General features: G+C 35.1%; 1 protein-coding gene across 8 annotated transcripts in view; it reads left to right on the forward strand.

The window, feature by feature from the left end:
* LOC127501015 (CMP-N-acetylneuraminate-beta-galactosamide-alpha-2,3-sialyltransferase 1-like) overlaps window positions 1-22,196 on the forward strand; it is a 48,507-nt gene extending 26,311 nt beyond the window's left edge. For 3 of the 8 annotated variants that reach the window (XM_051872714.1, XM_051872715.1, XM_051872716.1), the window contains exons 3-7: window positions 2,032-2,225; window positions 2,311-2,490; window positions 2,602-2,647; window positions 2,985-3,104; window positions 3,902-4,674. In XM_051872714.1, the coding sequence (XP_051728674.1) occupies window positions 2,032-2,225; window positions 2,311-2,490; window positions 2,602-2,647; window positions 2,985-3,104; window positions 3,902-4,066 (705 nt within the window). In that variant the 3' untranslated portion in view covers window positions 4,067-4,674. Of the gene's footprint in view, window positions 1-2,031; window positions 2,226-2,310; window positions 2,491-2,601; window positions 2,648-2,984; window positions 3,105-3,901; window positions 4,675-9,490; window positions 9,630-13,154; window positions 13,288-13,396; window positions 13,698-18,663; window positions 18,858-18,942; window positions 19,123-19,235; window positions 19,282-19,831; window positions 19,952-20,789 lie in introns of those variants that run through there. The other 5 variants (XM_051872719.1, XM_051872722.1, XM_051872720.1 and 2 more) reach the window with 4 other exon arrangements.
* Window positions 22,197-22,541: the final 345 nt, after the last annotated feature.

Raw genomic sequence — 22,541 nt, forward strand, 5'->3', positions numbered from 1 at the left:
CAGCACCTATCCACACGTACAAAAAAGTTTTGTGTCTTTGAAAGTTACGTATTAATATCTACGCATTAACAAGGAGATCAGGCTGTATAATCACTGATGCTGTCTACACTGATACAGTATACAGATGCATATTCAGTTTCTGACACTCCGCGCGCTTGAGTCTGCCGACAACAGGACAAATGGAAGAGTGAAAGAATGTTCACTTCGTTGCGTCCAGTTTAAACAGCTGGTTTGCGTCTCGGTACAGACTTTAGAAGGTTCCCAGTGTCAAAAACAAGTGGATGGTTTATTTTAATGCCGTCCCAGATCGAATAAGGCCTATATGTTTGTTTGGAGCATTTTGATTTGTAAACAAGGCACAGTGTAATGGAGAGTTCGCAAAGATGCAGCAGCCAGTACTGTATTGAATCTGACAGCTGCTCCATCACAAACCTTAAAGGTGAGGTAAGCCATATTTCAAAAACACTGTTTGGAAGTTAGTCAGACTGACGCCGACAACAAACCTGTAGCCAATCAGCATTAGGGGGTGTATGACAGTTGAGGAGAGAGAACGAGCAAGAGGGAGATTTGAAGAAGGACATTGGAGGGTGTGTTTTGAAGGCGGAGCAATGAAGAGAGGGGTGGGTTTGTTTGTTTTTGAAATATCGCTTACTCCACCTTTAAGTAAATGATCTCATAATGCTTTGTCTGTAAATGATGGTTTTATATGGAACATGATTTCAAAACACCCACACTGTTAAAAAAAAAAGAAAAAAAAAGTTGAATCAACTTAAAATAATTTGTAACCTGGCTGCCTTAAAATGTTGTTCAATAAGCTAAAAAATATTTGTTGTTTACACATATACTGGAGTTCCTTAAACCTAGAATTAATAGTTGGGGTAACAAAGGTGAAGCTGAATCAACTTTATATTTTGTATAACCAACAAGTTTTTAGTAAGCCCAACTAGACGAGAAAGTTGTGCCAACATAAATTCAAGTTGAAACAACATAAAATTAGTAAGACCAACAAACGTGGAGTTGTTTGAACTAAGCTTTTTGTTGAATAAACTTGTAAGTACAAATTGGCCAAACTAAGGGTCTTGTTGAATTAACTTTTTCAAGAATAGTTAATCTCACTAGTAATGTTAAGTTCATTCAACTGGCCGAACTATGTAATTTGCCCACACAACTCAAGTTTCTATTTTCTACTGTACCACATAAAAATGGAATGGACATTTAAGAACATGTAATGTATTTTATTTTATTTTATTTCAAAATTGACAGCATGCTATTTAGTATTAGTGTTTAGTATAAAAACACCTTTAAAAACAAACATTGACATTTCATATTAACTGTGAAACTATTATCTAAAAAAAAAAAAAAGTATGAAAAGTACGTCTGTCAAACAATTATCTAAAAAAAACTAACAACAGTTTTCATTTCATAATGTTTTTGTCGAACAATTTTCTAAAAAAAAATAAATAAAAAGTAAACTTGTACATGCAACAAGTTTTGGGAGCTTAGATTAACTAATTTTAGAACAAATATGTTTTTTTTTTAACCATGCAAAATGGTGGTGTGATGCAACTACTGATTAGTGTACAAACAGTAAACATTTGTGTAACTAACAAATCAATGCTACCAACTGAAATTGTATTGATGACATTAACTAGGACAACTTGCCAACAGTGAGTGGGCGTTGATACTGTTTCTGCAATGATGTTAGCCAATCATAACAGTGGCCATTTACTGACCAGCCTTAAAGGAGCCGCCCCTTAAAATGGATCATTTCATACAGAGGGTCAGAATGAGGGTTGAAAATAATTGTTTTTCCAGATATGAGGTTTTTTTTTGTTTGTTTGTTTGTTTGTTTTGTGTGTGTGTGCAAAATAATTTATTAATATTAGAAGTGAACCTCAGTTAAAATATTAAAAAAAAAAAAAAAAAAAAAAAAAATTCATGTCATGACCTCTTTAAAATGTGTTTTCCCAGTGAAAGCTTTCTTTTTCTGAAAGCTCTTAAACCCGTTCATGTGTTTTAACATTCGTAAAGGATCTACAATCTGAATCCTCTCAAGTCAACTACACAGATGTGGTGGACACATTGTTTTCTCTCTTCCCCGATGAAGAACACTACTCAGACGCTGGTCCAGATCGCTGCAGAACTTGTGCTGTGGTGGGAAACTCTGGGAACCTCCTGGGATCCCATTATGGTCAACTAATAGACAGCCATGACTTTGTCATAAGGTATGTTATTTTCTATTTTGAAGTCTCGACAATGCATATGACCAAAGATGATTGTTAAAAATGCTTCTTTATGCTCTTAACTCAGGATAAATAAGGGTCCGACAAAGGGTTTCGAGAATGATGTGGGATCTAAGACCACTCACCGGATTCTGTATCCCGAGAGTGCTGTGGATGTGGATAACTCTACCCATCTGGTGCTTCTGCCCTTTAAAATTACAGACATGCGCTGGCTCATCAGTGTCTTCACCACTAGACACATCACAAGGTACAATTATTTCATCAATACACGCTTACAGGATTATTTAAAAGCTTCCAGACACGCATCTTTCACATTTCATGGCAATTATTCTTAATGTAGTGAATCTTTGTTCCTCAGTACTTACATTAGAGTGAGACCTACAGTAAATGCAGACAGAGACAAGGTAAGAATTAAATCTGTCAATCAATATATATCTTTCAACATTCACATATTGATCCGTATAGTTTTTCTGAACAAATGTCTTTAAAATATACATGATTAATCAGAATCACCTGAAGTGTACACTCTTTAAGAATAAAGGTTCCAAAAGGGGGTTTTCACAGCGATGCCACAGAAGAATCATTTCTTAGTGTGAAAAACATTTTAAAAATCTACAGAACCTTTTTCCACTATAAAGAACCTTTTGTGCAATGAAAAGGTTCTTCATGGAACTATTGTTGCCAATAAAGAACTTGTATTTTTAAGAGTGTATTGCATAACTATTTTGGTTGCTCTGTAAGGTGATGATCATCCATCCTGCATTCATGAAATACATCTATGACAGCTGGCTGGAGAAACATGGCAAATATCCTTCTACTGGCTTCATTACATTGATATTCGCCCTGCACATCTGTGATCAGGTAAAAGTTTTGTCTGTTATTTCAATTTCTCCAATGTTGTCTCTGATCTGATTTACATAAAACGTTCTTATAAACTTACAAGGGTAAATAATTAACTGGTTGTTTCAGAAAGTACTGTACAGTGCTTCTTTTACTCTTTACTTTAAAAACTGTCAATAAAGGATAATATTTAATGTGAGGTCTGAGATGTGGGAACGGTGAAGAGAGATAGGGCAAACAGTTTGCAGTTTAGCTCAGTATTGCCATCTAATTAGCCAATATTGTCTTAAATAGCCTGCATAGCACTTCATCTTTAATAACATGAGATTTTGACCAAATGTATTCAATCTTGATTTTGGTAAAATGTTGCAACAGTGTTTTTTTTTTTTTTTTTGTTTGTTTGTTTGTTTTTTGTTTTTTCATGAAAAATTAGTTTTGGACATATAAGGTAATAAAAAGAAATAATAATAAAAAGATCCCTTAAAGTAACTACAAATAAGCATGTAAAGCAAATATCTAATATGGATATGCCATCTGAGACTGTGCTGTCAACATTGATGGTTTAAAGGAAGTATTAATGTGTAAATAAATGTGCAAATTATTTGTAAAATGAGCTCCATCATATTTGCTCTTGATCGTTATCAGTGAGAAATTAACTTCCATGGAACTGGATATGTTGTGGTTTGCGTTTGTTTGCTCATCAGCCCTCTATTACTGCACAAGCATGCACAATGCACAAGGTCATTTAATTTTTAAATGTTGGTTTGATAAAGTACATTGCAAACACTGATGTCCTAATGTTTCAATCTCTCACACAGGTTAATGTTTTTGGGTTTGGAGCTAAAAGTGACGGACAATGGCATCACTATTTCGACAGTAGTTTGACTCACTTCAGCGGAGGTGTTCATGGTGGAGGCTTTGAAAATAAAACCATAAATGAGCTTCTGCTGATAAACAAGATTTCTATGCATAAAGGGTGGTAATGACATTTTTCTCAGTGTTACGTACTTGGTAAAGGCTTTTAATGAAACCTTTTCAAAAGCCTGTATTTTGAAAACAGAATTATTTATGTAAATATTTATTTTAAGAACAAGTTTCTTATTTTCAAAGGCCTGGCAAGAGCATATTTTTCTCATTAATGGAGAAAGTGGAACAATTAGAAATGTTTAAAATAAGTACAATATAACACATCAGAAGGTTAATAAAAATGATGGTATATTTTTCAGACAAAACTGTTTTATGTGTGTATATACATCATTTAATACGATTCTGTAAAGTTATGCATTTCTGTAGTATTGTTGAATTAAATTATTACCTTTTTTCCATTTTTGATGCCGATTTTGTTTTCACATGAAACATCAAATGTAATCTTAGCTAGAGGAGTTTCACATAAATTGTCAAACTATTCTAGCAAGCACTGTTTACATTTGCAAGCTTCCTTTTTACTTCTGACGGTACACATTTAACACATACTTTAATTTACTCAGTAAATAATGTAAGAACTGCAGTCTTTGTCTTTCTAAGCAAATTTAAATATACTCTTGTCTGTATAGATATGCTAAAAATAAATAAATAAAAGTAAAAGTTTTTAGTTTCAGCATAACCTGCTTCCTAAAGGGATAGTTCAAAAATGAAAATTCGGTCCTCATTTACTCCCCCTCAAGTTGTTCCAAACCTGTATGAATTTCTTTCTTCTGCTGAACACAAAAGAAAGTATTTTGAAGAACGATGGTAACCAAACAGTTGACGGACCCCATTGACTTCCATAGTATTTTTTTATTTATTTTTTTTCTTCTCCATACTATGGAAGTCAATGCGGTCCAATCACAGTGTTAAAATTCTATTATAATTAAAGGTTTTAAGGTTTTCCATGACTCTGGAAACCCTGTATGAATCAAAAAGCTTTTGATGGAAAATAAATGTCAAATACTCTGTAGTTGCTACCTTAATGATCTAGTCTTTAATATTAATCTCCAATGATGCCCAAACTGGACCCACCTAAATTCCTGGGGGGAAACAATGACTTCTTTTGATTGTTCTTGTTAAAACATTATGGCCCAGTTTCACAGACCGGTGTTGTGTAATATTCGGTCCCTGTGAAAACCTGTTCCAGTGGGTGGAGTATACGTGAAAATTCATGACATTTCCCCTGTTGTGGCCGTGGCCTTGAGACAGCTCGCAGACGAATGGAACTGAAAATATTAGTGCTCAAATCGAACTCGTTTAATGGATTATTTCAAAACGGTAATGAAGATTCAATGTTAAGCAATAACTGCAACAGTTGACATTTTCAAAACAATGAATATATTGTGTAATGATAAATCATCTGTGCTGTTTTGCCTGATTGATTACAGACACAGCAAACAATCAGCGAATAACCCATGCTCGTCTAGGCTATAGTTTATTACTATTTGATGTCTTTATCTTTTATTTATTTATTTCATTCGTGAGGTTTTAATTTGAATATTTTGTTTAGTAGCCTGTACTATACCTTTTTGCCATTTGGTGACAGCAGTGTGTTAACAACAATGCCTGAAATAAACATCTGTGCCCTAATAAAATGTAGGCTATATAAGCTAGCCTGGTGTGAGTATTTGTGTAATTCTTAATTTATTTTATTGTCAGTGTTTCCCAGCCTCCACAGCCATGTCAGTAAGGCTCAAACTTCCTTTATCAACACCAAACTACGCATTTTCCCTGTTTTCTCATATTATACTGGATATTGTTCGAAACCAGTATGTTTTCTTTTCTGCTGTGAAGAAGATATTCTGAAGAACATTGGGAACCAGTAGAACTACTTTTGGTGCCCATTGACTTCCATTGTATGAAAAATACACTGATACATTTTTCAAAATATGTCCCATGAAAAAATCAGTCATACAACTTTGAAATAAGATGAGGGCATCAGAATTTTTATTTTTAATGAACTATCCCTTTAACATGCACCCTCAAAAGAGCACATCCTGTTTTCATTAACAAAAACAGGTTGTATTTAGTTAAGAGTAAAATCACGTTTAGAGAAATAACTACTACTAATAACTATTTTATTACTAAATATTTCTTACACACACACACACACATATATTTATATAAAGCATCGTGTCTATTCTTTGACCATACGTTGCACTGAAAAACAACCTACTTTCATGTCATGTGTTTTATAATGGTAAGTGAAATCATCCAAAAATTTAATAATCCATAATGTTGTGTTAATCGTGTTTAAGATTTGAAAATATTATTCAAAAGTATTTCTTCTCATTTTACAAGTATACATACAATTATACCATTTCTGATCTTCAACATTGTAGGACAGGGATTCCCAAACGTTTTTGTCAGCCAAACTCTGTTGAACTAAAATATTTACTTGAAGTCCCCCTGAGATTAATAAAGTTAATATTTCAATAATTCAACAACACACTTTCATGTTCACTGTTCTCTGATGTTGGTTAATGTGATGTGCATGTAAACAAATTAAATATGTCATCTTTTTTAGTGTTTTATTTGGATTGTTTTTACAGTTGTATGTTTTTCATCAACTCTAACAAAGCAAAATTAAGTGAATGTCTGCTGTCTGAGATTATTAAAACAGGGCCTTGGCACTCAATGAGAACAGCCTCCATGTATGTCCAGATCACACACTGCCAGAGCTAAGTGACTTCAGCACTCACATCCAGTCTGAAACAGACAGTAACTTTACATGATGATAATATGCATCACAAAAGCAAAGCTTCTGAAAAATAATAGAATAATATTCTTGAAGTAACTGCTGGCCTATATAAGAAAGACTGGGCCATCAGAACAATGCTTTAAAGGTTTATGCACTGTATTATATAATAAAGTACAAATCGCAATGTTTATGATGACTGCAAGATTAATAAAACATTCTCCTCAGGTATGTAATTTATGTAGTTAACAGAAACATTGGCTATATGTGAAATAAACAAGAAATGAAGGATGACTCACAGCAGGCTAGCTTATAAATATTTTAATAGGGCACAAGTAATAAACTGTACTATCCCAGATTAGAATAGGTTATTTGCTCATTGTTTGCTCTGCCAGCCTGGTCTCATTGTTAATACGTAGGTATTAATACGTAACTTTCAAAGACACAAAACGTACATTTTTGTACGTTTAGAAAGGTGCTAAAACGTACAATATTGACGTAATTATGACACTAAAACGTAAAAATACTTACGTTTTTTACAGCGAAAAAACGTAAAATATTTACGAATCTTATCATGTCTTAAAGATATATGTATAATTTCCCTTTTATCGTTTTGTAGATAAATGTAAGATCCCTAAACTCCATCCTGAACCTAAACCTACCCATTTTATACAGAATGTTAAAAGAATAAAACATAATGGGTAGAAATGTATAGGAAAATGACAATTTTAGTAAAAATATAACATTAAAACGATATTTTGAGCCACTAATCCTACACCTACCCCTAAACCTACCCATAACCATTTCTTTAAACTACCTACTAATAGAAATAAAAGAATGACAGACAAACAAGCGTAATCACAATCTTTTTTTTTTTTGTTGCGAAAATGTCAAAAGTGGTACCAAAAGTAGTTCAAAAGATGATGAGTTCCAGTCACAGTCCTCTCTGGCGGTAATAGTTTTTTATAGGGTACAGAGCAGAATTTAATTCATTAATCCATGAAAATATGATGAATCCAGCTTCTCTCCGTGAAGGCGCGACACTCATTTCAAATGTCAATCCACTGAAACACGGCATGTCGTAATCTGTGATGAAGGTGAGAACCAATGAGCGTTCGATAACAGTGCCGTAAACCATGTCGTAACACTTCTCGAGGGTGGCGCTACTTTCAAATTTGAATCATAACGAGCGCGAGCTTTGACTGTGACTGTCGCTGTTGCTGAGAATCAAAATGAAGATCGATGGATAAAGGGCTGAATTTGGATCTGTTCCTTACAAACATATGGATTCTAAAGATTGGGAGTACAGCGAACAAATAAAATTGATGTGATTTGTGAATTTATGTTGTGTTTTGGTGTATCTTATGGTTGTATTGTCAGTCGCTGCATAGGAGAAAACGCCTTCTGTGTCGCACAGCAAACAAACTAAATATTACAAAATGATTAAACAATTACAGAAAATGTATTCATAAGGTTTTAAATTGTAGTCTTGTTTAACATTATGCAATCCTCCGAAACGAGCAGCACAAGTCACGAACAGAAATGTTATTTCATATTAAGTAGATGAGTGAACTGCTTTCAATAAATTCGACTAAAAACAACATTAAATCATTAAAGCCACGATTTTAATATTAATACATGGGAAATTTATATACATTCACACTTTACGTTACATGATTTACGTTTTTATTGCTGTTAATACGTATGTTGTACGTTTTTGTGTGTATGAAAACGTAGGTAAATGTGCGTGTGGTGGAACCACAATTTACGTAAAAATACACACGTTTTCTCATGAGATCACGTTGGCTCTGCGGTGTCCTTACCGAAATCCGAATGTCTGTAATCAATCAGGAACAACAGCACAGACGATTTATCATATTACACAATATATTCATTATATATATTCAATATATTTTGAAAATGTCAACTGTTGCAGTTAATGCTTAACATCGAACATTACTTCATTATCGAAATAATCCATTAAACGAGTTCGATTTGAGCACTAATATTTTCAGTTCCATTCGTCTGCGCGTTGTCTCAAGGCCACGCCCACAACAGGGGAAATATCATGAATATTCACGTATACTCCACCCACTGGAACAGTTTTTCACCGGAACCGAATATTACACAACACCGGGCTTAGACTAAGCCAGAAAGGCCTAAGACTTCAATTAAGGCATTTAAGTTGCTTCCTACCCTAAAAAGAAACATTACTGGTGTGCATCTTGAGACAAAACAATGGCACTGACATATTTTAAGATATGTCAGAGCAAGTTGCTTTCAGATAAAACGGCTCAAACGTGCATTTTAGTCTAGAACTGGCTTAAGCCTTGTCTGTGAAACTGGGGGTGTGTTTTATATCAGAGAGAAGTGAATGCAAACAGTCTTGTAATGATCATGAGGTGTGTAGAAGAGAAACCCCTCCTTCTCTGATTCATCCCTTAAAGTAACTACAAATGAGCATGTAAAGCAAATATCTTTTAAAAAAAAACTCAGTGCGGAGCATGAATTTACTGACTCCATGCTTTTGAATGGTAGTGTATCTTAAATATTACAGATATTCAGATGCAGACTTAGTGAATGAAAACCATGAACATGTCATATAGTAGTAGATGCTCTTGATCGTCATCAGTGAGAAGTTAACTTCCACGGAGCTGGATATGTCTGTGAAACTGAGGGTGTGTTTTATATCAGAGAGAAGTGAATGCAAACAGTGTTGTAATGATCATAAGGTGTGTAGAAGAGAAACCCCTCCTCCTCTGCTTCATCCCTCATATTTAATCTGATCATCTACCACTAGATTCACACATCTGACACCCATTCCTCAGGATTACTGCTATTGTTCCAGATTGTTTAAAATTTGTGTTTTTTCCAAACATCAGGTAGGTTTACTATTTCTTTTTAATTAATATTAGTTTCTCTCTTTGTTACATACTGCAAAAAGACTCTTCAGTTTGAGTACTAATATAGTTTCTCTATATTAAATGTAATACATTGGGTCTTGCGTGTCTGTGTGTGTGTGTGTGTGTGTTTGTGTGTGGTTATCTTTGTGAGGACCAGTCTGAGTGGCGTCATGACAAACTTTCTGACAGCCCTTTAAAGGGCTGTTTGAGGGTTAAGACTTTGTTTTAGGGATAATGTTAGAAGGTTAAAGATAGGTTTAAGGTAAAGGATAGGCACTTGATGGTTAAGTTTAGGGCAAAGGACTAGGGATTGCATTATATCAGTGTTTCCCAACCCTGTTCCGGGAGGCAGACCGACACTACACATTTTCGAACTCTTTCTAGTCAAACACACCTGATTTAACTAATCAGCAACAAACACTATATTATATCAATGAATGTCCTCACAAAGATAATCATACAAACGTAGCTATATCGCCTATGTGTATATGTACTCCTATACTAGATTACATTATGGAGAATATTCTCTCATTGTGGTTTTCTCGAGTATCCTGTTAACTGATATATCAGCATCCAATGACAGTCGCTTGCAAGCATAGCCCAGCTTCGCTCCACAGCTTTCGCGCTTTGTTTAGACTACATATTTTTAACGCTTATATGTGAAGCTGATTCAAATGCAATAAATAATGTGAAGGTCCAAAATACTGGACAAACCGCGCTCCTAGTTGATATAATAAGGAACGCAACTTTGGTTTGGGGGCACAAACACCTTTTTTTTCTGTCCACCGCTGGCGTTTCTTGTTCTCCGGTGCAGACACTTGACAAACACGGAACACACAACACTATTATACATTATTTACTTAAAACACATAATTATTTATATTTCAAATTTGCACACATCATAACTGTACATACAAATTGTCTATATTATGTTTTTTTTTTTTTTTTGTATATTTGTATATTATTCTTTATTCTTTTTATTATCTTTGTCTTGTCGCTGTCACTCTGTTGCACTGTGAAGCTTCTGTCAATAAAACAAATTCCTAGTGTAAACGTACCTGGCAATAAAACTCTTTCTGATTCTGATTCTGAAATTTGTTTTAGACCAATCAAATACAATGAAGATGGGGAAAAAATCCTATGAGATGATTTATTAACATAAAAAATGTACACTAAAAGAATGTAGGCTACTGGTAGCCTAATTTTCTGTCAGGACATTATCAATTACGCCCGTTTCACACCGCAAGCGTCAGCGGCGCGTGAGCGTCGCGTTAGCAGCGCGTGAGCGTGAACTGCAGCTGCAGAGACGCGCGAGTATTCACACTGGAAGCGTTTGTACAGCGTCACAACAGCGGCTCGCAGCTACATAATAAGCATATCTAGTGTGTTTTAACAATAATTGGAGTAGCTATGTCAGGAAAGAAAATTAATATTAAAAAATATTTATAGAAGATTTACTCATTTAAACTTGTTTTTAATTATTCAGTTTGGGTTAAAGTATGGTGTATTATAAACTGGCCAGAAAATATGATACATAAACATTATTTTAGTTATTACACAAACATAGGCTTTAGCATACCCAAATCAAACCCGAGTTTGCTGACTTTTTTCGCCGAGTTTGCTGTGTTGTAAACATGTGCACGCGGCAAATGATGTAAAACACAAAGCTTACCTCATTCGTGTGCAGCAATGAATAACACAACGCTTTTATTTATTTATTTTTATTTATTTTACGTTTATATGCGAGTGTTATACACTTCCCCATGTTAACAAACTTTCAAGACTATCAAGTTTATAAATGATCAACTTATAAAAACTAATTTACAGCTATCTTCGTAAAGAAATGCTCACTTTATATGCAGCTTGGAGCCGCTGCTGTGACGCTGTACAGGTGCTGCTCATAAAATTAGAATATCATCAAAAAGTTGATTTATTTCACTAATTCCATTCAAAAAATGAAACTTGTATATTATATTCATTCATTACACACAGACTGATATATTTCAAATGTTTATTTCTTTTAATTTTGATGATTATAACTGACAACTAAGGAAAATCCCAAATTCAGTATCTCAGAAAATTAGAATATTACTTAAGACCAATACAAAGAAAGCATTTTTAGAAATCTTGGCCAACTGAAAAGTATGAGCATGTACAGCACTCAATACTTAGTTGGGACTCCTTTTGCCTGAATTACTGCAGCAATGCGACGTGGCATGGAGTCGATCAGTCTGTGACACTGCTCAGGTGTTATAAGAGCCCAGGTTGCTCTGATAGTGGCCTTCAGCTCTTCTTCATTGTTGGGTCGGGCATATCGCATCTTCCTCTTCACAATACCCCATAGATTTTCTATGGGGTTAAGGTCAGGCGGGTTTGCTAGCCAATTAAGGACAGGGATACCATGGTCCTTAAACCAGGTACTGGTAGCTTTGGCACTGTGTGCAGGTGCCAAGTCCTGTTGGAAAATGAAATCTGCATCTCCATAAAGTTGGTCAGCAGCAGGAAGCATGAAGTGCTCTAAAACTTCCTGGTATACGGCTGCATTGACCTTGGACCTCAGAAAACACAGTGGACCAACACCAGCAGATGACATGGCACCCCAAACTATCACTGACTGTGGAAACTTCACACTGGACCTCAAGCAACGTGGATTGTGTGCCTCTCCTCTCTTCCTCCAGACTCTGGGACCCTGATTTCCAAAGGAAATGCAAAATTTACTTTCATCAGAGAACATAACTTTGGACCACTCAGCAGCAGTCCAGTCCTTTTTGTCTTTAGCCCAGGCGAGACTCTTCTGACGCTGTCTGTTGTTCAAGAGTGGCTTGACACAAGGAATGCGACAGCTGAAACCCATGTCTTGCATACGTCTGTGCGTAGTGGTTCTTGAAGCACTGACTCCAGCTGCAGTCCACTCTTTGTGAATCTCCCCCACCGTTTTTTTAATGGGTTTTGTTTCACAATCCTCTCCAGGGTGCAGTTATCCCTATTGCTTGTACACTTTTTTCTACCACATCTTTTCCTTCCCTTCGCCTCTCTATTAATGTGCTTGGACACAGAGCTCTGTGAACAGCCAGCCTCTTTTGCAATGACCTTTTGTGTCTTGCCCTCCTTGCGCAAGGTGTCAATGGTCGTCTTTTGGACAACTGTCAAGTCAGCAGTCTTCCCCATGATTGTGTAGCCTACAGAACTAGACTGAGAGACCATTTAAAGGCCTTTGCAGGTGTTTTGAGTTAATTAGCTGATTAGAGTGTGGCACCAGGTGTCTTCAATATTGAACCTTTTCACAATATTCTAATTTTCTGAGATACTGAATTTGGGATTTTCCTTAGTTGTCAGTTATAATGATCAAAATAAAAGAAATAAACATTTGAAATATATCAGTCTGTGTGTAATGAATAAATATAATATACAAGTTTCACTTTTTGAATGGAATTAGTGAAATAAATAAACTTTTTGATGATATTCTAATTATATGACCAGCACCTGTACATACGATTCCAGTGTGAATACTCGCGCGTCTCTGCAGCTGCAGCTCACGCTCACGCGCTGCTAAAGCGACGCGCTTACGCGCCGCTGATGCTTGCGGTGTGAAACTGGCCTTAGCCTATAACACAACGCAGCGCAAAATTCAAAACAGGTAAAAACAACTATAAACAGACCTACGGAAAAGGCCATATTTTCATGTTTAAGAGTGTAATAATAAATTGCACACTAATGTAGGCTATTTTTTATCTTCTCGGCTGTAGGATTTGAAACCCTCTTCAACCAGCTGAAAATATGGCTCCCTTCCCTAAACGGAGATCTTCGTTCATCACAGCGCTCTTCCCTTTTAGCATCTTCGTTCTTTTTATGTTCTTCCAACACGCGGTGATCTATACTTTACTCAAAACATCTGTTGATTCCGAAGGAGGTCTGTGTGCTTGTGATAAATGTGTCACGGATCTGAGCGATGATGACTGGTTCTTCATGCGGTTCAACCCCACAGTTCCGCCTCTGATGAACAAGAGAAACAGTGTGTTGAGGACAGACGTCTACAGATGGTGGAAGGTACGTGACTTCTTTCTGGAAGTCTGAAAATCAAGGGACTGAAGTTGGTTTGATCACGGTTAATAAAGATCGGGTCACATTCATTTGCAAAAAATAAAGTTTAAAATTTGTTGATATAGATGGGAACTAGTCATGTTTTAAAAATAGGCTAATTTACATCCATGAAAATCATCAGCTCCAGTGTGGGTGAGGATGTTGCTATATGGAGTAGCCATAAATTAAGGACATAACCACCATTGAGGGGAATGTGTTCACCCAATATGTGTTTTTCAGTGGCTGATTCTTGAAAAGATTACATTTGGTTATCTGCAGTCTTGAATATGTGGATGATTAAATGACATCAGGCAACAGTAAAGTCTTGGGACAGGACGTTTTAATAAATTAAAAAGCGTTATAATCATTTTAAAGGCTTGTGAAAGTGGCTAGTAAAAATCATAATGTCTGAAACAGTATAGTTTGGTTTAACTAAACTCAATAACACAAGTGAGCAACAACAACTTTAGTCAGGAATTTAAAATGTAGAAAAACTTCTGTGACATTAAATGTCTTTTTTTTTAACTTATGAACTTCTATGAGTTTCTTTCTTCTGTTGAACACAAAAGAAGATATTTTGAAGAATGTTGGTAACCAAACAGTTGATGGGCCCTAATGACTTCCATAGTATTTTTTTCCTTCCATATTATGGAATTCAATGGGGCCCATCAACTGTTTGGTTACCCATATTCTTTAAAATATCTTTTTTTGTGTGTTCAGCAGAAGAAAGAAATTTATACAGGTTTTGGAACAACTTGAGGCTGAGTAAATGATATCCCTTTAAGCATCCATTGCATCTTACCATTTGTCCATCGATTTTGAACAAATAATGAAAACTGCCCTATACATGTGCTCTGTTAGTGGTCTGAGGAAACCCACACGCCTTTTAATATCTCTAAGAAGTAGGCCTTACTTCAACCCATTTTAAGAGACAATTCTTCTCAGATATTCTTAATAAAAATATCTCAACTCTTTAATCAGTTCAGAGATTCCAGTGAAAGGATTTCCCAGAAGCTGAAGTTCTGATTGTTGAACACATGGTGGCAGCACAGACCAACAATTTTCTGTTATTTTGTGTGTGTGTGTGTGTGTGTGTGTGTGTGTGTGTGTGTGTGTGTGTGTGGGGTGTGTGTGGGTGTTTCAACAATGTGTCCTTTATACAAAGACACATATAGTCATGTATTTTTCTTTTAATCAATGAAAGTATTTAAAATGAACAGTTAATTTATCACCTTTCTGAAAAGTGTATTTCTGATTCTTTATAAAATAAGTTAAATAATAACTGTCTACTGGGCTTTAATCAGGTCAAGAACAAATTATAAAAATTGAAAAGAATTAAGTTAATTCTCAAGTTATTCTCAAGTTATAATTTAGTACTATTTATTATTTAAAGTATTCTTTATTATATAAACTATTTTGTTGTGGAATACTTTGTTGGCCAACTTTAAACAAAGTTTAATGCGATTTACATTATCATTGTTTTCATTTTATTTTAAAGGGGTCTTGACATGAGAAATTTAATTAGCCTTGATCAGTTAACATATAACAGGTCTTTTTACCATTAAATCAACCTGCAAATTTCATAGCTTAAAACGTCCTCCTCATTATAAACAAAGCATTTATTTAATTAAGTTTCAAAAATGTCCCATTTTGATAGGATCGGTGACGTCACATGGGCAAAAACATTTTACACTGTTACCGCGGGTTGTCTTTCATGTCTGTGGGTTGAAGCGACCCAAGCGCAATTTTTACCGTGGGGCCCCCCTGAAACGCGTTTGGGCTAATTTTGAATAGCAATTGGGTGGGTTTTGTTGTGAAAACCTGGAAACCCTGGAATAGTTCACCCAAAAATAAAAATAATGTAATTTATTACTCACCCTCATGCCGTTCCACACCCGTAAGACCTTTGTTAATCTTCGGAACGCAAATTAAGATATTTTTGTTGAAATCCTATGGCTCAGTGAGGCCTGCATAGCCAATGACATTTCCTCTCTCAAGATCCATTAATGTACTAAAAACATATTTAAATCAGTTCATGTGAGTACAGTGGTTCAATATTAATATTATAAAGCGATGAGAATATTTTTGGTGCGACTTATATAGTGATGGCCGATTTCAAAACACTGCTTCAGGAAGCTTCGGAGCGTTATGAATCAGCATGTCGAATCAGCGGTTCGGAGCACCAAAGACACGTGATTTCAGCAGTTAGGCGGTTTGACACGTGATCCGAATCATGATTTGACACGTTGATTCATATCGCTCCGAAGCTTCCTGAAGCAGTGTTTTGAAATCGCAATAAATAACATTATTTTCATTTTTGGGTGAACTAAGCCTTTAAAGGTACAATATGTAATATTTTCTGTCCGCTAGAGATCGCTAGAGACCTATTCAAAACAAAGGCGTATTGATGACGCCAAGTTTGAGCGCAGAATCTTGGGACGTGTCATCTTCAATTTTAACTTTCTTGACATTGCTTCTTAAAACAATATGTTTAAGATCAATTGGTTGAGGCAGTTTTTGACTGATTCTGAATCCATATGGAACACTATTCCTAACTATGTTTTTTCTAAAGTTGGTGGTCTCCCCTTTCTGTTAGTATGTAACTACAATATTTCTAAATTGCCTATCAAATTTCCATAAGCAGACGCTTTTGGCTTGGCATTTAATTTACAAACATAATTTTAGTCCCCACAGATATTTTATTTGGAATAACCATGATATCCGATATAAAAATAAAACTCTTTTTTTTTCCAGATTGGTTTACTAATAATATTCTTTTGGTTTCTCAACTTGTAAACTCAAATGGTCTTTTGTTTTCTTATTCTGAATTTTTAACTAAATATTGTATTCCTTTCACCTCACGAGACTTTGCCATAGTGATGGATGCCATCCCCAGTGGAGCTATTGCTCTTTTAAAAAACTCAGGAGACTCTTCACCTTTTTCTACCTCTTGGGCTCATCCTTGTAAGACAGCAATAGGAAAGATTTGTTTTTTGTCCAGTCCTTCCCTCAGGAATAGAAGGATCAGACAACTTTTTCAGAACGATATCATTACTGTCCCTTCTGTAATATCTTATTGGAGTAATTGTTTTAATAATATTCCTTGGAAGAAAGTGTGGTCTTTACCCAACAAATATTTAATCACTAATAAGGTTAAAGAGATATCATTTAAGTTGTTACACCGTTTTTACCCTGTCAATCTTTATATCAAAAAAATGTTTCCTGAGTTGGATTCTCTATGCTCTTTTTGTGGGGTGGAAGATGAGTCTATCTCACCTTTTCTGGGAGTGTGCTCATGTAGCTATTTTTTGGAAGAAATTTTGTTTTTGTACGTGCTTCTCTTTTTGAAAATTTTTCTTTGGAGTTTAAGGATGTATTATTTGGATTATACAACTTGGATAAAAATCTAAAAGACAAGTATTTTCTTATAAATCTATTTATTTTTCTAGCCAAGTTTTTTATACATAAGTGTAAATTTTTGTCTGTAAAACCTCTTTTTATTATTTTTTGTCAAGACTTGAAATGTTATTTGTGCACTATGTCCTCTTCCAGCAATGTCAAAGCCCTAAAGTCCAATTCGTTGTGCACAAAGTATAACATTTATGCCTTTTATGATGTACAAGGAAGGGAAAAAAAAAAAAAAAAAAAAAAAGGGACCTTCAATATTAACTTACATTAAGTTATATTACCTCTGGCTCATAGTTTTTTTTTTTTTCTTCCATTGTTTATTTATTAATGATTATTTTCTTGTTTGTTTGTTTCTTTACTGTTTTTGTGTTTGTTTATAATTCTATTATTGTTGTTAAATTCTTTGACTTGTAACATTTGCTTTTATATGTCAATAAAAAAAAAAAAAAAAAACGTATCGTCTTCACATCACAGCCAGTGGAAATAATCGGGATAGGACTCGGGAAGAAATCCTGTTCATGGATGCGATTATTAACGTTACTGTAGTATGAAGCAGAGCAGGACCGAGTGTTGTGGGAGCTGAACGAGGCCGCTGGAGCGATTGCGCAACACACGCCTCACGAGCAGCGGAACTTTTATTATGCTGCAGTCGCCGGTGCCGGTTCCGCTTTTCTGGTCATGAGTATGAGGTAACACAGGGCTGTTGATCATATTAGATACATTTGAGTGTGTTGAAAATGATGTTATAACCTTACTCTGTGCATTCGCTCGGCGGCTGCTGCGAGACACTGTTGCACACTGCAGTAAGCAGATCGATTTTAGAATATCATATTAAAAGCTGGATGGCTTGTGTTGATAAATGGCATGGAATTGATTTTAAAACATATTGTATGATGGAGAAAATTCTGTATTACTGTTACTAAAAATAAAGCTGCATCTTATTATACTATGTTAGCTACTTGACAAAATAGTGTTTTTCTCTGAGGCATGGAAAAGCATGGTACTCGCAAAAAAATCAAGAAAATTAGAAAACAATAAGACTAAACTTGTTGAGCTATATAACTATAATTAGTTTTCTGTCTATAAATGTAACCAAACAGTTGTTCCCTTGTCTATTAAAACATGTCTTTGGTGTTTCCATGGTTTCTACAAAATAAAACCGGAAACCGAAGGTAATGTGGGTATGACGCAATTGACAGGTGACTCCTCACACGTCCCGGAGCCTTGGTTAAAATTGCAGTTTTCTCACGATTTACAAATAGTTGGAAACATTTGGGATATTGTAAGTACTCAAGTGAACAAAATATATAACACTGGCCTAGTGGTGTTTGGAACAAAATTCTTACATATTGCACCTTTAAGTAAATGATGGTTTTCCGCATATACATTTTTTTTTTTATTGTGCAAAAAACTTTAAAATTATAACAATAAAAAAACAATCAATATCATGTGTCTTCTTCCCAGAGACAAAGATTCCTCTTCTAAAAGCTCTTAAACCCGTTCATGTGTTTTAACATTCGTATAGGATCTACAATCCGAATCCTCTCAAGTCAACTACACAGATGTGGTGGACACATTGTTTTCTCTCTTCCCCGATGAAGAACACTACTCAGACGCTGGTCCAGATCGCTGCAGAACCTGTGCTGTGGTGGGAAACTCTGGGAACCTCCTGGGATCCCACTATGGTCAACTAATAGACAGCCATGACTTAGTCATAAGGTATGTTATTTTCTATTTTGAAGTCTCGACAATGTATGCAACCAAAGATGATTGTTAAAAATGCATCATCATGCTCTTACCTCAGGATAAATAAGGGTCCGACAAAAGGTTTCGAGAATGATGTGGGTTCTAAGACCACTCACCGGATAATCTACCCTGAGAGCGCTATGGATGTGGACAACTCCACTCATCTGGTGCTTCTGCCCTTTAAGATTACAGACATGCGCTGGCTCATCAGTGTCTTCACCACTAGACACATCACAAGGTACAATTATTTCATAAATACACGCTTACAGAATTATTAAAAAGCTTCCAGACACGCATCTTTCACATTTCATGGCAATTATTCTTAATGTAGTGAATCTTTGTGTTCCTCAGCACTTACATTAGAGTGAGACCTACAGTAAATGCAGACAGAGACAAGGTATCTATCAAGAATCATATTCCTGAACAAATCATTAAAATATGCATGATTAAGTCAGAATCACCTGAAGTGTACACTCTTAAGTGTAAAGGTTCCAAGAGACAGAAACACACACCAAGAATGATAACTATAAAGATAACTATAGCCTAATGATAACTAGCATCCACACCAGCGGATAATATTGTTCTGCTTATTCTGCAGTTTTGTCTTCTGCAGCTTTAAATGCTCAAGGTCTTTAAAGCATGATTAAATGTCAAAGCTGTCAAAGTTTTTATGGTTCATCTGCTAGAAAAAAATCATTCTGGAAGTGATTCCAACGATATCATTTATCTGTGCCGTTGTCGTTAGAGTTTAGACATTTAGAACAATTTTTAGACCTGATATCTTTATAGTTGTCGTCCTTGGTGTGAATGGGCCTTTAGTGTGAAAATCATTTTAAAAACCTTTTCCACTATAAAGAACCTTTTGTGCAATCATGGAACCATTGATGCCAATGAAGAACCTGTATTTTTAAGAGTATATTGTTTGATTATTTTGATTATTCTTTAAGGTGATGATCATCCATCCTGCATTCATGAAATACGTCTACGAGAGCTGGCTGGAGAAACATGGCAAATATCCTTCTACTGGCTTCATTACATTAATATTTGCCCTGCACATCTGCGATCAGGTAAATGTTTTGTCTATTTTTTCAGTTCTTCCAACGTTTGTACACAGAGCCAGACTATTTACTTTGCATGAAGTCTAGTGTACTTTGCAAGAGACAATCTGATTGACATGTAAAAGGACCGTTTTGGTTTTACATGCCATTTAGAGGCATGTCTATAAGTCATGGCATTCATTATTCCTATTCATTATGGCACAAACAGTAAACTGTTCTGTTTTGCAGTATATTTATTTTTGTCTGTATATCAATTTTTATTGCTAATAAATATCCATTTTATGCAGATGCTTACATGCAATGTAAACAGTGCACAATAAAGGGCTCGGATGTTTCAAAGACCCAATGCATCCTTGCTGAATAAAAGTGTTAATTTCTTACTGACTCCAAACTTTTGAATGGTTGTGTACTTGTAGTGCATATTACAAATATTCAGATGCAGACTTGGCGTGCAAAATCCAACAGGCCGTCAATGAAAACCATGAGCATGTCGTACAGGCTAATTCTGGTGCATTTACAGAAATGTTTTATTAATGTGCAATGTCCCTGTTAACTAAACAAATAAAATAAATAAATAAATAAATAAATAAATAAATAAAGTATGTGTGCCAATAACATTATTGGTTTATTTGTAACCTTAGCTATATGTAAATGAAAGTTTGATTTGCATATAGTGATGATGGTAACTGGAGTGTGAATTAAGGGAATGAATTTCTAAGGGATGGATGTTGTGGTTAGCGTTTGCTTGCTTATCAGCCCTGTATTACTGCACAAGCATGCACAATGCACAAGTTTGATAAAGTGCATTGCAAACACTGATGTCCTAATGTTTCAATCTCTCACACAGGTTAATGTTTTTGGGTTTGGAGCTAAAAGTGACGGACACTGGCATCACTATTTCGACAGTAGTTTGACTCACTTCAGCAGAGGTGTTCATGGTGGAGGCTTTGAAAATAAAACCATAAATGAGCTTCTGCTGATAAACAAGATTTCTGTGCATAAAGGGTGGTAATGACATTTTTCTCAGTGTTACGTACTTGGTAAAAGCTTTTAATGAAACCTTTTCAAAAGCCTGCATTTTCAAAACAGAATTATTCATGTGAATATTTATTTATTGTTTATTTACCTGTATTGCAGGCATATCAATTAAGAACAATATTCTCATTTAGCCTGGCAAGAGCATATTGTCCTTGTTAGCATATTGTCCTTAATAGAGATAATTAAAAATAAATACAATATATTGCATCAGAAGGTAAATAAATATATTAATATCAAGTAATGAATGGTATATTTACTAAACACAATGGTTTTATGTTTATGTCCTTTAATATGATTCTGTGAAGTTATGCATTTCTGTAAGGTATTATTGTTAAATTAAATTTTCACTTTTTTTCCCCGATTTTTGATTTCACGTGAAACATCAATTGTAATCTTAGCTAGAGGAGTTTCACATAAATTGTCATAAATATTCTAACTTATAATCTGTATTTTTATATGTTAAATATGTAAAAGGTTATTTATTTACACTGGAGTAATATTAGTGTAATTAAAAGTTTTGATTACTATGCAAATATTTTCTTTTTTTTGTCCCATACAAGAAACATTTATGGTTGTCATCCATCTGTAGATGCTAAACGTGTACACAATGGTATCAGAGAAAACAATGACAACTATATCCATGGGCAACTGGGCATAACTCTGTTCATGCAGAGTTTGTTTTACTGTGTTTGCCTAGTTTTGCACTGTCTTTGTAAGTATTAAATTACATTGTATGTGCATTATGTACCATGACTGCCACATATGCATCAGTGTCTATAGCGACTATACGTATCTTTTTGTGCTATATGCGACAGACCATTGTTAGGCTGCTAAAGCCTCTTTATGTTGTCATACTGGCTTTCAAACATAAAGGATTTGTGACGTGTGAGTTTCGTTATTGTTGTGACTACCACATCTGTCTTCTTATTGTGTTTTCTGAACCCTGTACATCATTACAAGAGTGATTTTGAATGCCTCCATAACAACAGTGAGTCTACACAGATATGCTTTGATTGCACAGTGTTTCTCATTTTAATGACTGACAAATACAAAATGGTCAAGAAAAATGTCAGGATTTTGCTTTGGTGAACCGAAAATGTAGAAATGAAACAAATGTAAAAAAAAAATTAATAAAAAATCACAAGACATAGCAGATGCACACCATGCCTTGGGTGAAATTGCCATGCTAACTAAAGTAAATTATCTTTATTGTGTCTGTGTGCGTTTCTATATTATTGTGTTTGCCTATGTGTCATCGTTCAGTAATGCAGCTGTTATGAACATACTAAAAATTTAGAATATTTTGACACTTGCATGGGAAACTCCTCAAGCAAACTACTTAAGTATATAGCCCCCATAAAGCCAGAAAATTGTTCAAATGCTTTTATAACTGTCCTCTGGCTTTTTTTCTGGCTTATAAAGTTCATGGTGTTATGGCCTATTAATCACCAAAATGTGGTCAATAAAGTCCAAAGTAATGCTTAGGATGTGTCCACAGATGTTATCTCATATTTGAAACATTCCCTCCCCATATGTCATTTGTTCTTCTGTAAATGTTAAC

The sequence above is a fragment of the Ctenopharyngodon idella genome, chromosome 19, assembly GCF_019924925.1.
Source record: "Ctenopharyngodon idella isolate HZGC_01 chromosome 19, HZGC01, whole genome shotgun sequence".
Classification (NCBI taxonomy): domain Eukaryota; kingdom Metazoa; phylum Chordata; class Actinopteri; order Cypriniformes; family Xenocyprididae; genus Ctenopharyngodon; species Ctenopharyngodon idella.